Below are 18,829 nucleotides of genomic sequence, written 5' to 3' on the forward strand. Positions count from 1 at the left end.
TTGAACTCTATAATGTGTTGTGTCCATTTTCTTTATTTTTTTGACCTTTTTCTATGGTATGGAAACTTATAATCTATTTTATGTAAAGCACTTTGGTGTCAATGCGAGTTGACTTAAAACGTGCTATATAAATAAAACCTACTTACTTACTACTGTACCGCTCTACTATATGTTATGATTAAAGATGATTTAAACTTCAGAGCTGTGTTCATTAAGTCATTTACATGGTGTTAGAAAACGTGAAGTGACTCACTGCGTCCGTAGATCGGGTTTTATTTGCGTTTTATCCATTTTATCTGTATTACCATGGCTCACTCGTGCCGCAAAACAGCACAGCTCATCTTCGATTCATATATCGGAGAACGATGGAGGCTCTTTGAGATCGACTACGAACACTACATCAACATCGGAATGACCCAGATGAGGTCATAGCTTCGCTTCTACTAAATCTGGCGGTGCCAGAGGCTTTGATGAGAGTGCAGACCTTTGACTTTGCGTAAGCCGTTCTTGACAGTATCGGCCAGGTAGTTGTACCAGCTGAGACTGTGCGTAACCCTAATGTCCTACTGTGTAAATTCCGCGAACTGTGCGACCTACCATCTAACCGTATCTTCGAAAAGAGCAAAATTCTTCGCGAGACAACAGCGTCCTGATGAACCTGTTGAACGATTTATCTGTGATTTGAAATATATGGCTCAGCGATGCTGCTTCGGGGATATGTCTAACAAGTTAATTTGAGACAACTTGTCAGTGGCATGACTGAAAGCTAAAGACTGAGCTACTACGGAATGCTGACCTAACCCTTGAACAAGCTGTGCATGCCTCCTGCACGTCCGAGATTGTGGCCCCACTGAGTGACCAGTTTGACACTCAGAAAAAGAGTATAAACCTTACGGGCTTCAACAAACGAGCCACACCGACAGCTAACAGAAGATTTATCAATGAACCGCCGCAAACGGCTAATCGAGGATTTTTCAATGAATCACCACAAAGGTGTCCGAACTGTAACTATTTCCACAACAAGGGACGGATGTTCTGTCCAGCGAACGGCAAGCCATGCAACTACTGCAAGAAGATGAATCATTTCACCATTGCTGCAGGTCCCGCTGCAACAAGACCAAACATTTTCAGACTACCAAGACCAGCGGGACAGGCAGGGGCTTAAAGTGTGTTTTACGGGCATCAGCTGGAAGCAACTCTAGTATAGGTTCAAGGGCAAATAATGATTAAAAGAAAATCTACTGAGGTACAAGTAAATTGAGATTTAACGTTGTTTCAAAAGTGCTCCAAACAACCAGAATTGATGATCTTTTTTTTTTTCATAAAGGCATTTACTGGGATTGAGGTGAATTGCAATTGGTTATTCTAACGTGCAGCCAGATAGAACAGGCAGATGATTTAAGATGGTGCACACTTATCGCCATTTACACAGGGCTTCTGGGTGCTCCTGATGTATAGACAAGATTCTCGGTGCCATCCGGAATGTTCTTTCAGCTTTTTTTACTCGTGGACATTTTTCAACATGCTGAAAAAATGTTCCGACTTACCTGATGCCCCGAGTACCTACGGCTGGCATTACGAGCTGCTACAGAATATCTATGGACTCCTATAGACTCGCTATGGACATTCTCCGAGTTTGAATCAAGGGGAAAACTCGGGAGAACTCGTGAGTAACTCGGGAAAGTGGGACAGGGGCTTTACCGATTTCCTCTCCAAAAATGCTTTGAGAATTCATACTTGAATATTTTCCTCGGACAACATATGATCACTTCCTGCGAATTCCCAGAATAAAGTGATTGCTTTGGTAGTCTGGTTCAGACATGCTAACAACATGAACTTCCCAACAAAGCCAACTGAGAATAATGGGATTGCAATGAACATTTCACAATTCGCAACTCTTCAATCCTTTTGTCGCACACCTTCCATCTTTTCATCTCTGGCCTTTATTCACCACCTGCCTTTCAAAATACCGACTCACCTGTATCAACCCCCTATCAGGCTGTGTCCTGCCTTCCTCACTTCCAGCTTCTCTCCTCACAATCAGTTTAAAGAAGGGGGTCCGAACCGAAACGCCACCTATCCATGTTCCCCAGAGATGTTGCCAGATCCGCTAAATTACTATAGCACTTTGTGCCTTTTTTTGTAAACCAGCATCTGCAGTTCCTTGTATCCACATATCTGCAATGAATATTTGTTGGCCTAGGGGAGGGTGAAGTTGGTTCACAACCTTCCAGTGGTTTTGTACTGGGAGAAGAAAACACCAACACTGCCCAATGTATTAAAAAGTTGTTGACAATACAATTGAATTTCGAAGTAGTCAGCCTAATGAGGCATGATAAAACTGTTGCTAGAAATAGTTCACTATGCATGCAATAAAACAAAGCCAATAGGGATTTGTGAGAATTTAAAAACAGGAAATGAACAACAAAGGCAAAATTAGTTTGGCAACAGTCGAAAAGCAGGCAACTGATGTTTATATGTTTTATACATTATAAGCAAGCTTGATAGCAAAACATTAAAGATTAATAGGAGCCTGCAGAAAACCACGGTTGATGTAAAAACATGAGGTTTAAGAATCTTTACTGGGACAAGCAGCAGAAAGAATTCATAACAAGCATGTAAAAAAAAAATTGATGACAGAAATAATATGTATTTGTGCATAATCCCCAAGCGTAATACATCATTTCATAACATATTTACACACTGAGACCTCATATGAATGATTTAGTAACTGGATTCAAGATCAATACCAAATCAATAGCAAAATATAGTAATATTATCGCGCAGTTCCAAATATAAGCAGTCATGAGTAAATCAGCCATTTGGAATTGTTGCACAAGAGATAAATCTAGAGGCGAGGCGAGAATACATTTCTTCAATAGCAGGGCACCATTTGACAGATAATGACATCAAAAGCAAGTTAAACAAAAGTCAATGGGAGAGGTTCATAATTACTCATCAAAGACATTCCAGGTATCAAATGGAAAATAAGCTAAAGACTATATACAATTCCATTCCAATCTCAAATCCTTGCACGTTGAACCAGTTAATTGCAGCAATACCTTGACAACAATTGGATATGTTGTACTAGTGACATTCTCAAATTAAGCGCCAAGCATGAAAGTACAACTACCTCACACTGATATTCATTAATACAGTCATCATTAAATCTCCCATATCTCAGGGTCATCGATGATCAGAAATGTAGCCATAAGGGTACTATAGAGATTGGGTATTTTGGATGCATGATTCACCTCAAGTCTCAACAAATCATAAAATCATTCAAAAAGTGACGAGTGCCCTGTAATTCACCATAAGAAGTGCAAATGTTTACTAATAATTGGGAATGAGAAATTAATTCTGTCAATGACATCTATATTAAATTGATAAAAAAGATGGCAGTTAATATTGTTGTCAATGTTTGTCACCGATTAAATGTTTCACACTCTGATGATGGAAAGACAAGAGCAGACATTCTGCATGTGTTATTCACTTGGAGGCAGACTGAATTTCCCTACCAAAGGGATCATAAGCAAGAAAATTGAGAATAGCAATTTGTACTTTCACAAGGAAATATGCACAAGAGGCTGGAAAAACAGTTGTTTCTTGACCTGTTGATCAACCTGCCATTTCAGATTTTTCCACTGCATTTGAAATTCCATGCTCCATTGCACTTAATAGAGAAAAAGTATGAGTTTCTTAACAATGCATAATATAACACTAACCTAATTTAATATTACACTGCCTACAGCACTTTCAAAGTGTAATGTAAAACAACATGCTCAGATTTCAAATCTGCAGGTCCACAGTCATAATTCAAGTTAGTGCAAGCACACATGTAACCTCTACCCTTACATCAGTGTGCTTCCTACCGTTCACCAGTTTCTTACAATCATCAAGCGATGCAAGTGTTCAACTTGATTTGAAATTAAAGGCTACATTTATAATTCAGAAGCCAATGCTAATTTATGCAAATTAATCCCCAGATGAGGGGAATACAAGAAGTAATTCAAACCTCTATGTTTTCTTTGAAGGTAGACACAAAATGCTGGAGTTGGGTGAGGCAAGATATCTGGAGAAAATGAATTGGTGATGTTTCGGGTTGCAACCCTTCTTCAGATTGAGTCAGGGGAAAGGGAAACTAGAGATATGAAAAGGTTCAGCCAAATTAGGACCAGCACTGATGACCAAGGAAATGTGGAGTCCACAATTGCTTGTTTGATCTTGTTTCAATTGTTTGGAATAAAACTATTGATCTTCAGATATTTAATCTTAGCCTTTAGAAGGGTTGCAATTCTATCTGCTATGAATCCTTAGTGCCCTCCATAATGTTTGGGATAAAGACCCATCATTTATTAATTTGCCTCTGTACTCCACAATTTGAGATTTGTAATAGAAAAAAAAAATCACATGTGGTTAAAGTGCACATTGTCAGATTTTATACATTTTGGTTTCACCATGTAGAAATTACAGCAGTGTTTATACATAGTCGCCCCCAATTCGGGGCACCATAATGTTTAGGACACAGCTATGCAATGTAAAATGAAAGTAGTTGCGTCTAGTATTTTGTTGCATACGAGTCTTTTTACAATACTGGAGAGATTTTGAGGAACGAGATCATTACTCAGGTTTTTACACCAATACACTGTTCTTAACAAAAATATACCCATAATGTGAAACCTTACAAATAACAGGTATAAATTAGATAACGTCAAGACTGAAAGTCAAAAACTATTTTCATAACAGACAAATTTTCAACGTTTTACCACCATTTTGGACACCAAAAGTGTGACATTAAAAACTGCCACATTTAGTCATGAATATTTAATTCATAAATAAACTTCATATGGCACATCATACATATAAGTTTTGATAATGATCTAGGGAAATATCTTCATCAATACCAGGAGAAAAATACAGTAACATGTCTGGTATTCCGTTTAGCAAAGATCCCATAACGGTCATTGTGCTAGGTTTCAATTGCCACAACAACCGTTATCAGGGTCAGTACCTCCGTAGGTTAAACCACGGAGGCTCCAAACTAATGCTTTTCAAAAACCCAACGAGGTATTCTATGGTAGTAGCGATTTTTAGGCGAGTTAATTATTTTTTTCTTATTTTCCAATTTACTATATCAAAAACATCATAGTGTCAAAAACCCAACGACCGTTTAGGATATATTTTCTGATTTTTAAAAATCAATCAAAAAAAATTTGGGGTCATAAATTGGTCATCAAAACTAAGGCTCCACAATGACCGTCACAGAGACATTTTACTTCCTAAAAAATCATCCCAAGTCAAACCTTCTGACGAATCAACAGCCATCGATACAACTTAAATCCATATGGTAATGTACCGTTTAGACCACATTGGTGAAAATGTTTGGTTTTCGCTAATAATGTAACGTTCGTTTTCTGGATCACCAAACCCTTCAGTGTCCACCGCAACGTACGTTTGTGTGTATGATGTGTAACGCGCCGCGTTGCGGTGTCCAATCAGATGGACGCAGTATTCTACCACATGATCACATGAATGAAGTGGAAACGGTGTTAGCAATTTTATAGTTCCATGTGGTATTCATAAACATAGAAAGGAAGAAATGCGTGCACGTACTGTGCCAACCAGGTCACTCGTGGACAACACGCGACAACCGTTACACAAAATGTATTTGTGTATTCTGATGCTATTTTCTGAAACTTGCCATCAATATGTTATCTTTTCTTATATGTTTTGTTGATATTATGTTAGTCATGAACCCAATAAAGTGCTTGTCAACTTTTTTTTGAAGGAATTTGAAATTTGTCCCCCTTTGTCACATTGTGTGCAGTATTGTAAAAAGGCACATATCCTTTGCATGCAATGACTGCTTGAAGTCTGCGATTCATGGATATCACCAGTTGCTGGGGGTCTTCTCTGGTGATGCTCTGCCAGGCCTGTATTGCAGCCATCTTTAGCTTATACTTGTGTTGGGGGCTAGTCCCCTTCAGTTTTCTCTTCAGCATATAAAAGCCATGCTCAATTGGGTTCAGATAGGGTGACTGACTTGGCCACTCAAGAATTGACTATTTTTTAGCTTTGAAAAACTCCTTTGTTGCTGTAACATTATGTTTGGTGTTGTTGTCTTGCTGCAGAATGAGCCGCCGGCCACTGAGTTTTGAGGCATTTATTTGTACTTGAGCAGATAGGATGTGTCTATACACTTCAGAATTCATTATGCTACTACCATCAGCAGTTGTATCATCAATGAAGATAAGTGAGCCAGTACCTTCAGCAGCCATACATGCCCAGGCAATAACACCCCCACCACTGTGTTTCACAGATGAGGTGGTATACTTTGGATCTTGGGCAGTTCCTTCTCTCCTCCATATTTTACTCTTGCCATCACTCTGATTTGTTAATCTTTGTCTCATCTATCCACCAGACCTTTTTCCAGAACTGTGGCTGCTCTTCTAAGTACTTCTTGGCAAACTGTAACCTGGCCACCCTATTTTTGCAGCTAACTATTGGTTTGCATCTTGCAGTGTAGCCTCGGTATTTCTGTTCACAAGGTCTTCTGCAGATTTGTCATTGACAAATCCACACCCGACTCCTGAAGAATGTTTCTGATCTGTCAGACAGGTGTCTTCTGTCATCAGCTGTGGAGGCCTTCCTTGGCCTGCCAGTCCCATTGCAATTCGTAAGCTCACCAGTGTTCTCTTTCTTCTTAATGATGTTCCAATCAGTTGATTTTGGTAAGCCTAAAGTTTGGCTTTAACAGTTTTATTCTTGTTTCTAGTCTCATAATGGCTTCTTTGATTTTCAATGGCGTAACTTTGGTCCTCATGTTGATAAACAGCAATAAAAGTTTCCAAAGACTGAAGGAAAGAATAGGTGCTGAGAGCCCTTATACCTGTATTCAGGAAGCAATTAAACACAGTAATATGATATTTGCAATCCTAGGAAACCTTGGGTCATAGAACCGACCCGAAACGTCACCAATTCCTTCTCTCCAGAAAAAAACTGAATGTTGTATTCAACATTTATTGAATATTGTTCAATAGAGTAACGTTGCAGAAGTGTCAATAGAAGCGTTCCTTGCCAATTTCAACAAGCACCTACAGTAAAAATAGAGGCTGCGTTTTTAAGAGACAATGGCATCCAATTATTTTGGGGAGGTTATACGGGACAGTTTTGTTGTGGTCACCTGTTTAAATCCAAGGCAGCTTTTTTTGTTCAACTCGTCAAGTTCCAAAGTTGCTTTTAAGAAAAGTCGTGAATTAATTTATAAAATTAATTTTCAGGAGGTTGCTTGCCAGGTTAAAGGACAGAAAGAAGTACCAGGCCATCAGAAAAAAACACTGTGGAAGTTGAACTGAAGCCAGTGGTTGTAATCCAAATGATTAAGCGGCCAGAGCAGAAATGTATTGCGGAGGGAGTGGTGGAAGCAGATTCACTAACCTCATTTAAGAAGCTTTCAGATGAACACTTGAATTATCAGGGGATTGAAGGCTACAGGCCCACCAAATGGTGCTTTTCCTTGCTGCATATTCCCATGGTTAATAATCCAGAATTTCTGATAAGTTTGGATAAGTGAATTTTCCAAATGCAATTTTCTTTTAAAAAAAACAACTTGATTTTTTTTGCACATTTGTGTCAAACGCTACATGAAAAGATAGACTTTAAACTTATGTAATATTAATTCAACCTCAGAAGAGTAATCAACAACGGTAGGCTACCAATTATATCAATCTATATACACTACAGATAAGAGTACCAACAGAAATGTCTAAAGAAGGGTCTCGAACTGAAATGTTACCCATCCCTTCTCTCCAGAGATGCTGCCTGTCCCACTGAGTTATTCCAGCATTTTGTGCCTATCTTCAACAGAAACGACTGATAATCTAAGACAAGTTACAAGAGTAATTACAGCGGCCAGGCTTTGCCACTTACTCCATCAGTCTGCCAAATAAGCCCCCCCCACATGTATCCAATTTGTCACTTGCAGGGTTTGTTCTGCACCCACCTCTCTACCTCCTATAATTCTGAATAAGGACTAATCTAAGACATGGTCTGTACATTCCCTCAACAGATGCTGCCTGACCTGCTGAGTTTCTACAGCAATTTCTTGCATCTGTTGCTTACTTATCTTATTTCTATTTATGGGAACTTGCTGTAAATCCCTCTTTTCTCCTGCCCATAAACAAAATACCAAATTGGAAGAAAAGATTTTAGTTTAGGAAAAGTGAGTAAAAGCAACACACAAATACTTTGTGGAGATACAATATTGTAAAGTTGAATAACTAATTGCCTAGGCAGTAGTCATTACATGTTAATTACATCAGCAATTAACTTCTATATTTACAATGCTAGACACAAAGAACAGCAGCCACCAAATACAGAACTTGAAATCATGCCCAGTGTTTGAAAGGTAGGTGTCAAAATAAATCTATTCCAACCAGAAACAGTGAATGTTACATTCTCTAGCTACCATTAAACTCCTTTGATATTGCATCAAAATCCCCAGACGGTAGTCCAAGTTCTGTTACCGTTTCCTATTTTCCAATCTCTTGGCCAAGAAGATAATAAGGTACAAGACTGGCGAAGGGTTTATTATTGTGTATCTGATATCTTCAACTATTTGCTTCCTTAGACTTTAGAGATACAGTGCGGAAACAGGCCTTTTGGCCCACCGAGTCCATGCCGACCAGAGATCATCCCGTACACTAGCACTATATCCCACGAAAACCCACACGGTCACAGGGAGAACGTACAAACTCCGTAGACAGCGCCCATAGTAAGGATTGAACTCGTGTCCCTGACGCTCTAAGGCAGCAACTATACCACTGTACCACTGGGCTGCTTGTAGTGAATGAGATTGGACTTTTTGGGTAGCACAACATATTTGGAACCAATAGCATCTGTATGCAAGATAAAAGTGAAAGTGTTGTAAATGCTTTTAGACTGAAGAATTTTCAAATGACACAGCACAGAAATCGCTGTTCATCTGACTGTTTGGACTGCAGGGAACAAAAAGGAGATGTACATTAGATATAGGCAGCTGGGACACGCAAATCACTTGAATGTACGAGTACACTTAAGAAGGAAATTAGAAGGACAAAAACCCATTTCAGTGCTATAAAACTTTTTGATGCTATACAATCTTCCCTTCCTAAGTGTTCACTCTCCTTGCATGTTTACTTCCCGTGGCCCATGACTTAGCGCAACAAGGTTTCCATGAGATATTTAGTTTGAAGTCATGAATAACCTTATTTTCCTGCATTCTAATGCCACCATTTCACCCTCTTGCTCAACCTGTCTCTATTGCTTTGAAGACTTTATCTTTCTCATAGCTCATTGACTTAAACAGATTTGAATCACCAGCAAATTTGGATGTGTCATGCTAAGCGCTTTCATCCAAGTCATAAATTTAAATTGTGAAAAGCTGAGAGATCAGTACCATTGCCTGTGATATCTCAAAATTAATGATCTGCTCCACTATTCAGAGAACTTCCTTGGAGAAGAGCAAAAACTTGATAGAGTTATTGTTCATTTGTCATGGCCATGTCAGTTAACCTATGCCATTATATATTTAGACCTTTCAAAATTTACTGGAGTATAAACTTAAAATGCAACATAAATTTATCTTCCTGCAACTTTAAAAGTACAGGGTACTTCAAACAAAAGAGCCATGATGTACAGAAACATGCCCAGTCTACCAAGCCCACACTTACATGGAGGCCGAGTCCATCAGTCTCTGCAGTCTCTTACATACCAGTGCTCCCAGAGAAAACCCACATGGCCACAGGGAAAACATACAAACTCCACACAAACCGCACCAAAGGTCCAGTGTGAGTGGGAAACACAAAGGTTGTGAAATGCATTGTGGGAGAGAAAGAATTGAGTTTATATTAGCGATGATACAAATAGAAAAGGTAAATGTTGAATACAATAAATCTGTAATATGCCAAGATATAACAATGTATTATTTCTTGAGCTTACTCTGGGATTCATAATAAACATGCAACATGCCAGAGGGTTGGGTGGGTCAGAGTGAGAGTGGGATGAAGAATTAAACTGACAGGCAACTGGAAGTTCAGGGATAACCACACCTCCTGCAAGCATGTACCCTACAAAGTTGCATTTGGTTTAGCCAACGTCGAGACAACAACATTGTCAGCACTAAATTTGGTTCAGTGCATTGAAAATAGTGCCAGTGAATCACTGCTTCACTTGGAGGGACTATATACTAATTGGGTGGTGAGAAGAGACAATATGACAGATTTGCAACTCCGAGTCGCAAAGGAGAAGTGCTATGATAACGGGAGCAATCTTTAAAATACACTACACTTCCCAAGAAATCCAGTGAAATTGATTTTACATTTACAGAGCAATATAATCGATAGGCGTATCTTTGTTATATAGACCATAAACACTTTTTTTCCAGCCTTTGGTAATTCTGGTCAGTGGTATTATATATTACTCATCCAATACATACCGCCAATCTGAAAATCAAAACAACCAGTTTTCCTTGGTATGCTGGGTCAGGGAAGAGAAGGGATCAAGAAGGCTCATTCTTCCTAACTGAAGAAGGTCCATTTTTTCATGAAACCGTGCACCTAGAGAGACTGCATCACAGTATGGTATGGCAACTCAGAGAGAAAATTGCCCAGGCAGTTTTCCATCCCCTCCATTGGAGAAGCGCTGTCTGCGGAGGGGATCGCCAACTGCTCTCACCCCAACCATGGACACCCCTCCTACCATCCGGGAGGCGCTACAGGTCTCTCCGTTGCCGAACCAGCAGGTCGAGGAACAGCTTCTTTCCGGCGGCTGTCACTCTACTAAACAACGTACCTCGGTGACTGCCAATCACCCCCCCCCCCCCGACACTTATTATTTTTTTTATTCAAATCGTTTGCTATGTCGCTCTTCAAGGGAGATGCTAAATGCATTTTGTTGTCTCTGTACTGTACACTGACAATGACAATTAAAATTGAATCTGAATCTGAATTAACAATTTTTTCATAAAGTGCTGGAGTAACTCAGAGAGTCAGGCAGCATCTCTGGAGAACATGGATAAGGAACATTTTGAGTCGGGGTCCTCCTTCAGACTTGCAACGTTACCTATCCATGTTCTCCAGAGATGCCGCCAGAACAGCTGAATAACTCCAACACTGTGTCCTTTTATGAAACCAGCATCTGCAGTTCCTTGTTTCTACCTCTATACTAAGAAATACGTCACTTTATTGACTAAGTTGGAAATATATGCATGCAGATACAGGTCCACCTCTGATTTTCCACCATCCTTGGTTCCTTGCTGGATGATCCCTTTTGCCGAACCGACAGAGGTCACGGCCTGCGAGAGGAGTCAAATGGTACTGGAACCTAAATCGGCGCTGGAAGTTGGCTATGGGTACGCATCTGCCGGCTCCGGCCGGGTTGGAGTTCCATAGCCTCGGCCGCAGTGGGCAAATTCGACCTGCTGATCAGGCACTGAAGTCTCAATGAGATCGAGATCTGCTGCCTCATCCAACTCAGGTGCCAAATTTTCAAGGGGACCTTGGCGGAGGAGGGTGGAAGCGCTCTCATAATATTGTGTGGATTAAAGGAGTTGCCGGACTAACAGTTGCCGAAAAAACAGTAGTGCACCTGTATTTGAGCAAATGTGTTACTGGGCTTCAGTACTCCGAGTTCAGATTCAGATATGAAGTACTGTCATGGCATTAAGAGGCTCACTTTCAAAACTTGCAGGAACCCTTAAAACAACAATCGGCATATATAATGGAAATAATAGGAATTGTTTTATTTGCATAAGGCTGTTTATGGCTAAAGGTGGCCCATAGCACTCAACGGCCACAATTCCTATTTAATATAGCTGTAGGAAAGGAAATAAGGCAGTCAACAGTGTAGACTGCCACACATAGTAATGTGATAATGGCAGGAAATCTTTTGTGATGTTGATAAATATTCACTAGGGATTCACCAGCTCTTCAAAGTAGTATCATGGGATTTCTAACCGCCCTAGAGAACAGATGGGACTTGCTTTAATTTCTCACCCAAAAGATGGCAGAATTCCTTGTATTGCACTGAGAATCTTCCTAGATTTTTCAATCTGGTGTACGTGTACCAACAGTTCACTGTTTTAAAGGGTAAAAGTACTAATGAAGAGTGATCTATTTTTCTCTGGGAATCAGATTAATTTAGATATACAATATAATCACTGTTAATCTTGCAGAAATTTCAAGAACTGGCCTCAGAGTTTCATAAAATAAGATTCCCAGTGTCAATGAAGTCCACAGCTAATGTCCTTCTGTCATATTGATTGCAAATCTGTGGTTTTGCTTAACTTCACTCTAGACAGCTATAGAAACAAATGTTACACTACCCAAGCTCACAACCATTAGCATGGGGATGTGGAGAAAGGAAATGCCGACAAACACTTTGCTGCTAATTATTCCCCAACACCATGTTTTACAAAGGGTTTTTGGTATTTGGTACTCGTTAGAGAGATAACATTTACCAATGACTCCACAGCTGGCATGCAATGTATACACCAACATTGAAGAGTGAGTATGTACAAATTGCAGAACCTTGAAATAACATGATAGGGGAAGAAAACAGGAAAGAACAACAGCATTGGCATTGGGTTCTTTCAAATAAATGATTCATTTTATATTAGCAGTTTATATTTAGTGAATAAATTACATTGAGGTTTCTAAATACTCAAAATTACAAAATCCAGAGAAACTTCAACATTTTATTTATCAAAGCCATTAGCACAGTAATAATAATAGCTAATAGACCTGCTGTCTCACAGTGGCCGAGGCTCAGATTCAACCTGGACTTTGGGTGCTGTCTGCATGGAGTTTGCACATTCACTGTGACCATGCTGTCCCCTCCAGGTTTTCTGTTTTTTTTTCCACATTATAAAGCAATGTGGTTTGGAAGCGTAATTGGCCACTGTAAATTGACAGTAAAGTGTTTAGGTGAAAGAGAGAATTTGAGGAGGAATATATGAAAATTAAAATGGGATTAATGTAGGTTAGTGCAAATGGTTGACTGATAGCCAACATGGAATCCGTGGCCTGTTGGGTCTGTGTTCATGCATCTTGTCAATCAAACTTACCTAACAAATTGGAAGAGATCACATGCATGTACTGGAAAGGTTAAATGATGTACTCATGAAAACTACGCCCCCCCCCCTCCACACCCACCTACCAAACCACATACTCCCAGTCTATGATTGATACCATAGAATGCAGATATGGAAGAAAAGATTAAGAATGTTTTCAGGAGAACATATTGGACATATGTGGGGATGGGATGACAAGCAATTGAAACGATATTCTGTATGTATTAGAGGAGTTCAGGCCAACTACACATGAGATGTGATATAGAGCTCCACACCAGGAGAAGACATGCAAGAGGATGGCACAGCCAACCACAATGTTTCAAATTAAAAAAAGAAATCAATCAGGCAATTTAAGAGGAATTGAAATGCTGGGTTGATGATAGGTCTTAAAAAGGAAAATGAAAATTGTAATAACAATCGTTTTGTAGATGTATTAGTGATGAGTACAGATGTATACTGATAAAAGAAACACTTTCCAAGCAAAGAGAGATATCAATTATATTAATTGTGGATTCAGAAAGACAACAAGTGATCGGTGAATTGGACACGATGATGTGGGTAATGGATCAGAGATACACTTAGAAAGAAGGGATACGTTGGATGTGAAACACCACCAGCGTGAAACACCGCCAGCTGACAACTAATTTGGTGAATGGAAGCTGGGGCGATCAAGACAAAAGAACATTACAGAGGGTGCAGATTAGGGACAAAGAGCGAGGGTGTGTGGGATGGGAGACGCAAAGGTAGCTGGACAGATGGTTTGTATATTAAGAATGGCACAATAAAAACGTTTTATTGATGTAAGAATTGCATAAATGTATCTATTTCTTTGGTTAAACAAGAAAGTAATGTTTAATACAACTAAAAACAAGATACGAAGTTCAAGTAACACAACTGTAACCTAATCTTGAGATGGAACATGATATTTAAAAATATAAATGACACAAAAGGCAAAAGAGATCTGAAAGCTTCAATTAGGTAATAACTTTGAAACCCAATCCCATTCATTCATTATTCTACCTGCAGTAACTGTTACTGTTCCATTGCTTCATTACAGACCAAAGATTACATCAACAACAGTAATGCACTGAAGCACCTGCATGGCCATACCTGGCCATGAACAAACTGTTCACATAAAAACAGAATTGCTGCATTAGTTCAAGAGTTTGTATGCAGTCATGCAATTACAGCATTTCAAAGTCATTATTAAATGTATCAATGTTTTGTTGTTATACTAAATCCAACTTTACAATACAGGAGCCATCATTGCTCTCCAATGTAATTTTTATTTGCACAGGCTCAATATCATCTATATGAACATTTAGATTAGATAATATCGTGCTTGTGCTTAGTGACAATGATTCCAACTATGCAAGTTCATTTAACTATAATACTTGTATATAGTTCATTTTGTAATGACAAGGAAAGAGGAAAATTGCACTACCTAAAAATCTATGACGAGTAAGCTGAAGACATTGAGAGAAATGTCAGACATGGGAATCAAAAACATTTAAGGAAAATAAAAAGATTATAATTGATCTTCCTTCTGAGAACATCTAACCAAGCAGCAGACTATACAGCCATAGCAATGAACACCAGGGATCTGAACACAAAAAGAGGTTTTTCAAGATCTTTTTCTTCCTGCCCATATACCCAAGCCCAAGTCTACCATTACTGTCCCTTCAAATAGTACAAAACCATTGTAGAATGTAATATAAAATATATAATAACAAGCATTCTACTTGGTCAAACTAACATCCTAATATTGAAATAAGCTACACCCAATCTTTCTAGTTAAGCTTCAGGTCAATTACCATTTTTTCTCTTCAGATGCTACGAAAATATTTATAATATTTAGTTGTTTTTATACCAGATTTCCGACATTTGTGTTTCATTTTCAGGACAAGAGCCTTTGCCAGTGAACATCAAAGCCGTAAAAGTCATCGCAACAAAGCACTAACCAGCCCCGTTTCTGGCTTTGGCACTTACAAGATGGAAATCTGGCTAATAATTTCCTTCATCTGCCTAATGTTAGTTGTACTGCCCAAATGTCAGCCAGGCTGAGATCAGCTAAAACTGAGAACCAATCCTGGGACACAGGCGATAGGATTTAGTGCAACACTGTCACTCTATGGATTTCCTCGCCCAACTGCAGATATGATTTCATTTTTAATCCATGGTGCCCGGGGCATGGTTAATGCCCACGAAACAACCAGGCTACTTGTACTGAGTTGGGAAACGATCACAATGGAAATGTTACCCCAGAATACTAGTTTCAAACCAAACCTTCTCATAAACTTCATATAAATACAATACTACTACCGGGTGCAAATAACGTGATCGCATTTTGAGCAACATGATGATAATTTTGGGGTCACCCAGCAAGCCACATCACCGTTGGGCTAGACGAGAAATTCAACAGCATTTTAAACAATAAGGCTTATGGCACAAAGACACACACACGCATAGATGTGTGTATACACACATATATAAGCAGAGATCTAACAGCAAATGAAGAACAGACCAAATACATCAACGCAATGGGAAAAAAATACAATGTCGAGCGATGCTAGGGCTGGCTTTGCATTTTAAACGAACAACAGATCAAGACCGCTACTTACCAGATGTGCTGCCACCAGCCTGGAGCCATAACAAGAGCGAAGCCACGAGCAAGGAGCTGCGGTCCCTGACGAGCCTGCACGGCGCCGGCACTCTGCAGCCGGTGATGAGGGGAGAGAGCCACGGCCGCCGAGCCACCCTTTCCATAATTCCTCGAGCCTTCCTTTGCCCCTCTCCCTCCGCTTCCAGCTCGGCGCTTCTCCTTCGCGCTCCCTTCTTCCTTTGCCTGCCTGCCTGCCCGCTCGCTCGCGGGGCCGAGCGCGCTGCCGCCCGTCGCGCGCACCCGAGTTCTGTTGGACGTTGGGGTCGCGCGGGCTCGAGGGTGGCGGACGCGAGCCGGCGTCTCCCAACGGCTGCCCGAGCGAGCGAGCGCGCGCGTTGCGGCGTAATCAACTAGCCCGCCCCCTCCCCGGACTACCACCAACCGGCTCGCTGCTCCCCCGGCCAGCCCCGCCCCCGCCGCCACGCGCGGCCCCGGGAGCCGTCGAGCGCGCGCAGAGTTCGTCCGGCGAGCTGCGGTTACCAAGGAACCAGGAGAAGAATCATGAATGAATGAGTGGGTTAACTAACATTTGATGAGCCCAGGAATGATTAAGTTAACGTATGATGAGCGTTTGACAGCATTGGGTCTCTACTCTGTACAGAAGAATGAAACTTACCGAATAGTGAAAGGCCTGGATAGAGTGGATGTAGAGAGAGGATGTATCCATTAGTGGGATAGTCTAGGAGCAGAGACCATAGCATCATAATTAAAGGATATACCTTTAGGAATAACATTTGAATCTCCAGGTCTGAAGAAGGGTTTCTGCCCGAAACGTTACCTATTTCCTTCGCTCCAGAGATGCAGCCTGTTCCGCTGAGTTACTACTCCAGCATTTTGTGTGTACCTTGAGGAAGGTGAGGAATTTATTCTGTCAGAGGAAGATGAATATATGTCGAATTTTTGATTCTTGATTAGCACGGGCATCAGGGGTTACTGGGAGAGTGGGGTTGAGAGGGAAAGATAGATCGACCATGAATGAATGGCGGAGTAAATGATGCATTGAATGGCTTGATTCTATGTCTATCACTTATGAACTTAAATGTCCTCTTGCTGCAGTGCATCCACCCGAGTGTTATCAACTCCAAAGCTTCATGCACCCGAAATAAAACAGAAAGTGATAGAGTCAGCAGGTCAGCCAGCATCTGTGGAGCGTAAAGAGAGGACTTCTCACCTTGTTGATAATTCACCAGCACAGTGGTAAATGCTGAGCTGACCGTTAAGCCATTGCCCCTAAACATACTTTCGGCAAAATACTTTTCCACAACAATTGCAAAGGTTGTTTGTTAATAATTTCTGCAAGTTCTTCAATTTACACTTGGGAGACCTGGTCTGACAGTCCTTTGAGCTTTCTTATAAATTGAGGTGGAAATTGTACAGCACAACAATATTTTTACAAATGATTGTTAATAAAAAATTGCTTTGGGTAACGTAGCACATCTCCACAAATTCAACTAGATCCTCCAGGCTTGATACATGGAATTTCATTCCACACATTTTAATGTTATTTCTGCAGATGTGTTTGAGACCTGCAAACAGTGCAGCCATAACTAGTGTGTAGATCTGCATTAGCATTAGTTAAAGGTTTCAAGGTCAGTTTATTGTCACGTGTACCAATTAAGATACAGTGAAATTCGAATTACCATGCAGCCATACTAAAAAAAAAAGCACCAAGACACACAACTACATAAAAGTTAACATAAACATCCACCACAGCAGATTCCCCACGTTCCTCGCTGTGATGGAAGGCAATAAAGTCCAATCTCCTTCCTCTTTATTCTCCCGTGGTCGGGGCAGTTGAACCATCCGCAGTTGGAGCGATCAAAGCTCCCGCAGACGGTGGTCGAAACCCCTGCGTCAGGGCAATAAAGGGGGCTATGCCACAATATGGAGTGTGAGGTGCTCATCATCCTGAAGATAGAAAACAACTTAAAACGGGGTCTAAGAAAGAACTGCAGATGATGGAAAAATCAAAGGTAGACAAAAATGCTGGAGAATCTCAGCGGGTGAGGCAACATCTATGGAATCCATAGATGCTGCCTCACCCACTGAGTTTCTCCAGCGTTTCTGTCTACCTAAAACAAGATCTATGTATTTTAATCCAATTGGCCATGCATTTTGTATGCTGGTTGTGCCCTAACAATGATCTGTTCCACTAACGCATTAATATACTAATTCTACATTCCCTGGGTTCACCATCCTTTGATGTGCCCTTTCACCAATGCATCCTTCTAATAATATGCTGTTCCACTGATATGTCTTCCACTGTTGTGCCCACGGACCAATGCTCCTTGCCATTGCTGTTACCTTTCCTCAATGCCCCGTTCCATTGCTATGCCTGTCCAGCTGTACTCTTTCTGTACTGACCTTCTGACTATCCTTACTTCAGGCCTGAATCTTCTTCCTTCGCTAGGTCTTTATCTCCCTCCTTATGTGCACATTGTCAAGCCTCTTGCTTGATATTGTTTTGCTGATGGGAAGCCTTGTGCAAAGTTTGCAAAGGCTTATTGTACTGTGCTGTTTAAACACATTTTTACCAACAACATATATCCAATTGTTTTGTTTTATTCTATTACCATATTCACCAACTGCTACTTTAGCTAATATTGCAACACTGATGACTTTTCATGTGTAATTAAATGTCTGGTAAATTCTTTAGAACATTCTAGGAGGTGACAGGTACTATAGGAATTTAAGTTACTTTATTGCTTTTATTCACATGCTAGGGAGGGGAGAGGGAGGGGAAAGTAGGGGAGTTGAGGCAGAGTGGGAGAGGAGGGGGAATAGAGGGAGAGGAGGGAGGGAGTGGGGGAGGTAGGGAGTGGAGGATGGAGTGGGAGAGGGATAGTGGGGGGGAATAGGGAGAGTGGGATTGGGGAGGTGAGGAGTGGGGGAGCAGGGAGATAGAAGGAGAGGAGGGGGTAGGGATGAGAGAGAGGTTGGAAGGAGGAAGGGAGTGACTGAGGGTAGGGGAAAGGAGAGGGAGGGAGAGGTGAGGGAGGGAGGAAGTGGGGAGGAGAGGGGAAAGAAGAGGGAGGGTGAAGAGAGAGGGGGAGTGCTGG

General features: G+C 40.7%; 1 protein-coding gene across 2 annotated transcripts in view; it reads right to left on the reverse strand.

Annotated features, from left to right (window-relative positions):
* Positions 1-16,021, reverse strand: part of si:ch211-1e14.1 (UPF0606 protein KIAA1549) — a 167,674-nt gene extending 151,653 nt beyond the window's left edge. For both annotated transcript variants that reach the window (XM_055650350.1, XM_055650349.1), the window contains exon 1: positions 15,730-16,021. In XM_055650350.1, coding sequence (XP_055506325.1) covers positions 15,730-15,874 — 145 coding nt within the window. In that variant the 5' untranslated portion in view covers positions 15,875-16,021. The remainder of the gene's footprint in view (positions 1-15,729) is intronic.
* Positions 16,022-18,829: the final 2,808 nt, after the last annotated feature.

This window comes from Leucoraja erinacea, chromosome 19, assembly GCF_028641065.1.
Source record: "Leucoraja erinacea ecotype New England chromosome 19, Leri_hhj_1, whole genome shotgun sequence".
Taxonomy (NCBI): domain Eukaryota; kingdom Metazoa; phylum Chordata; class Chondrichthyes; order Rajiformes; family Rajidae; genus Leucoraja; species Leucoraja erinaceus.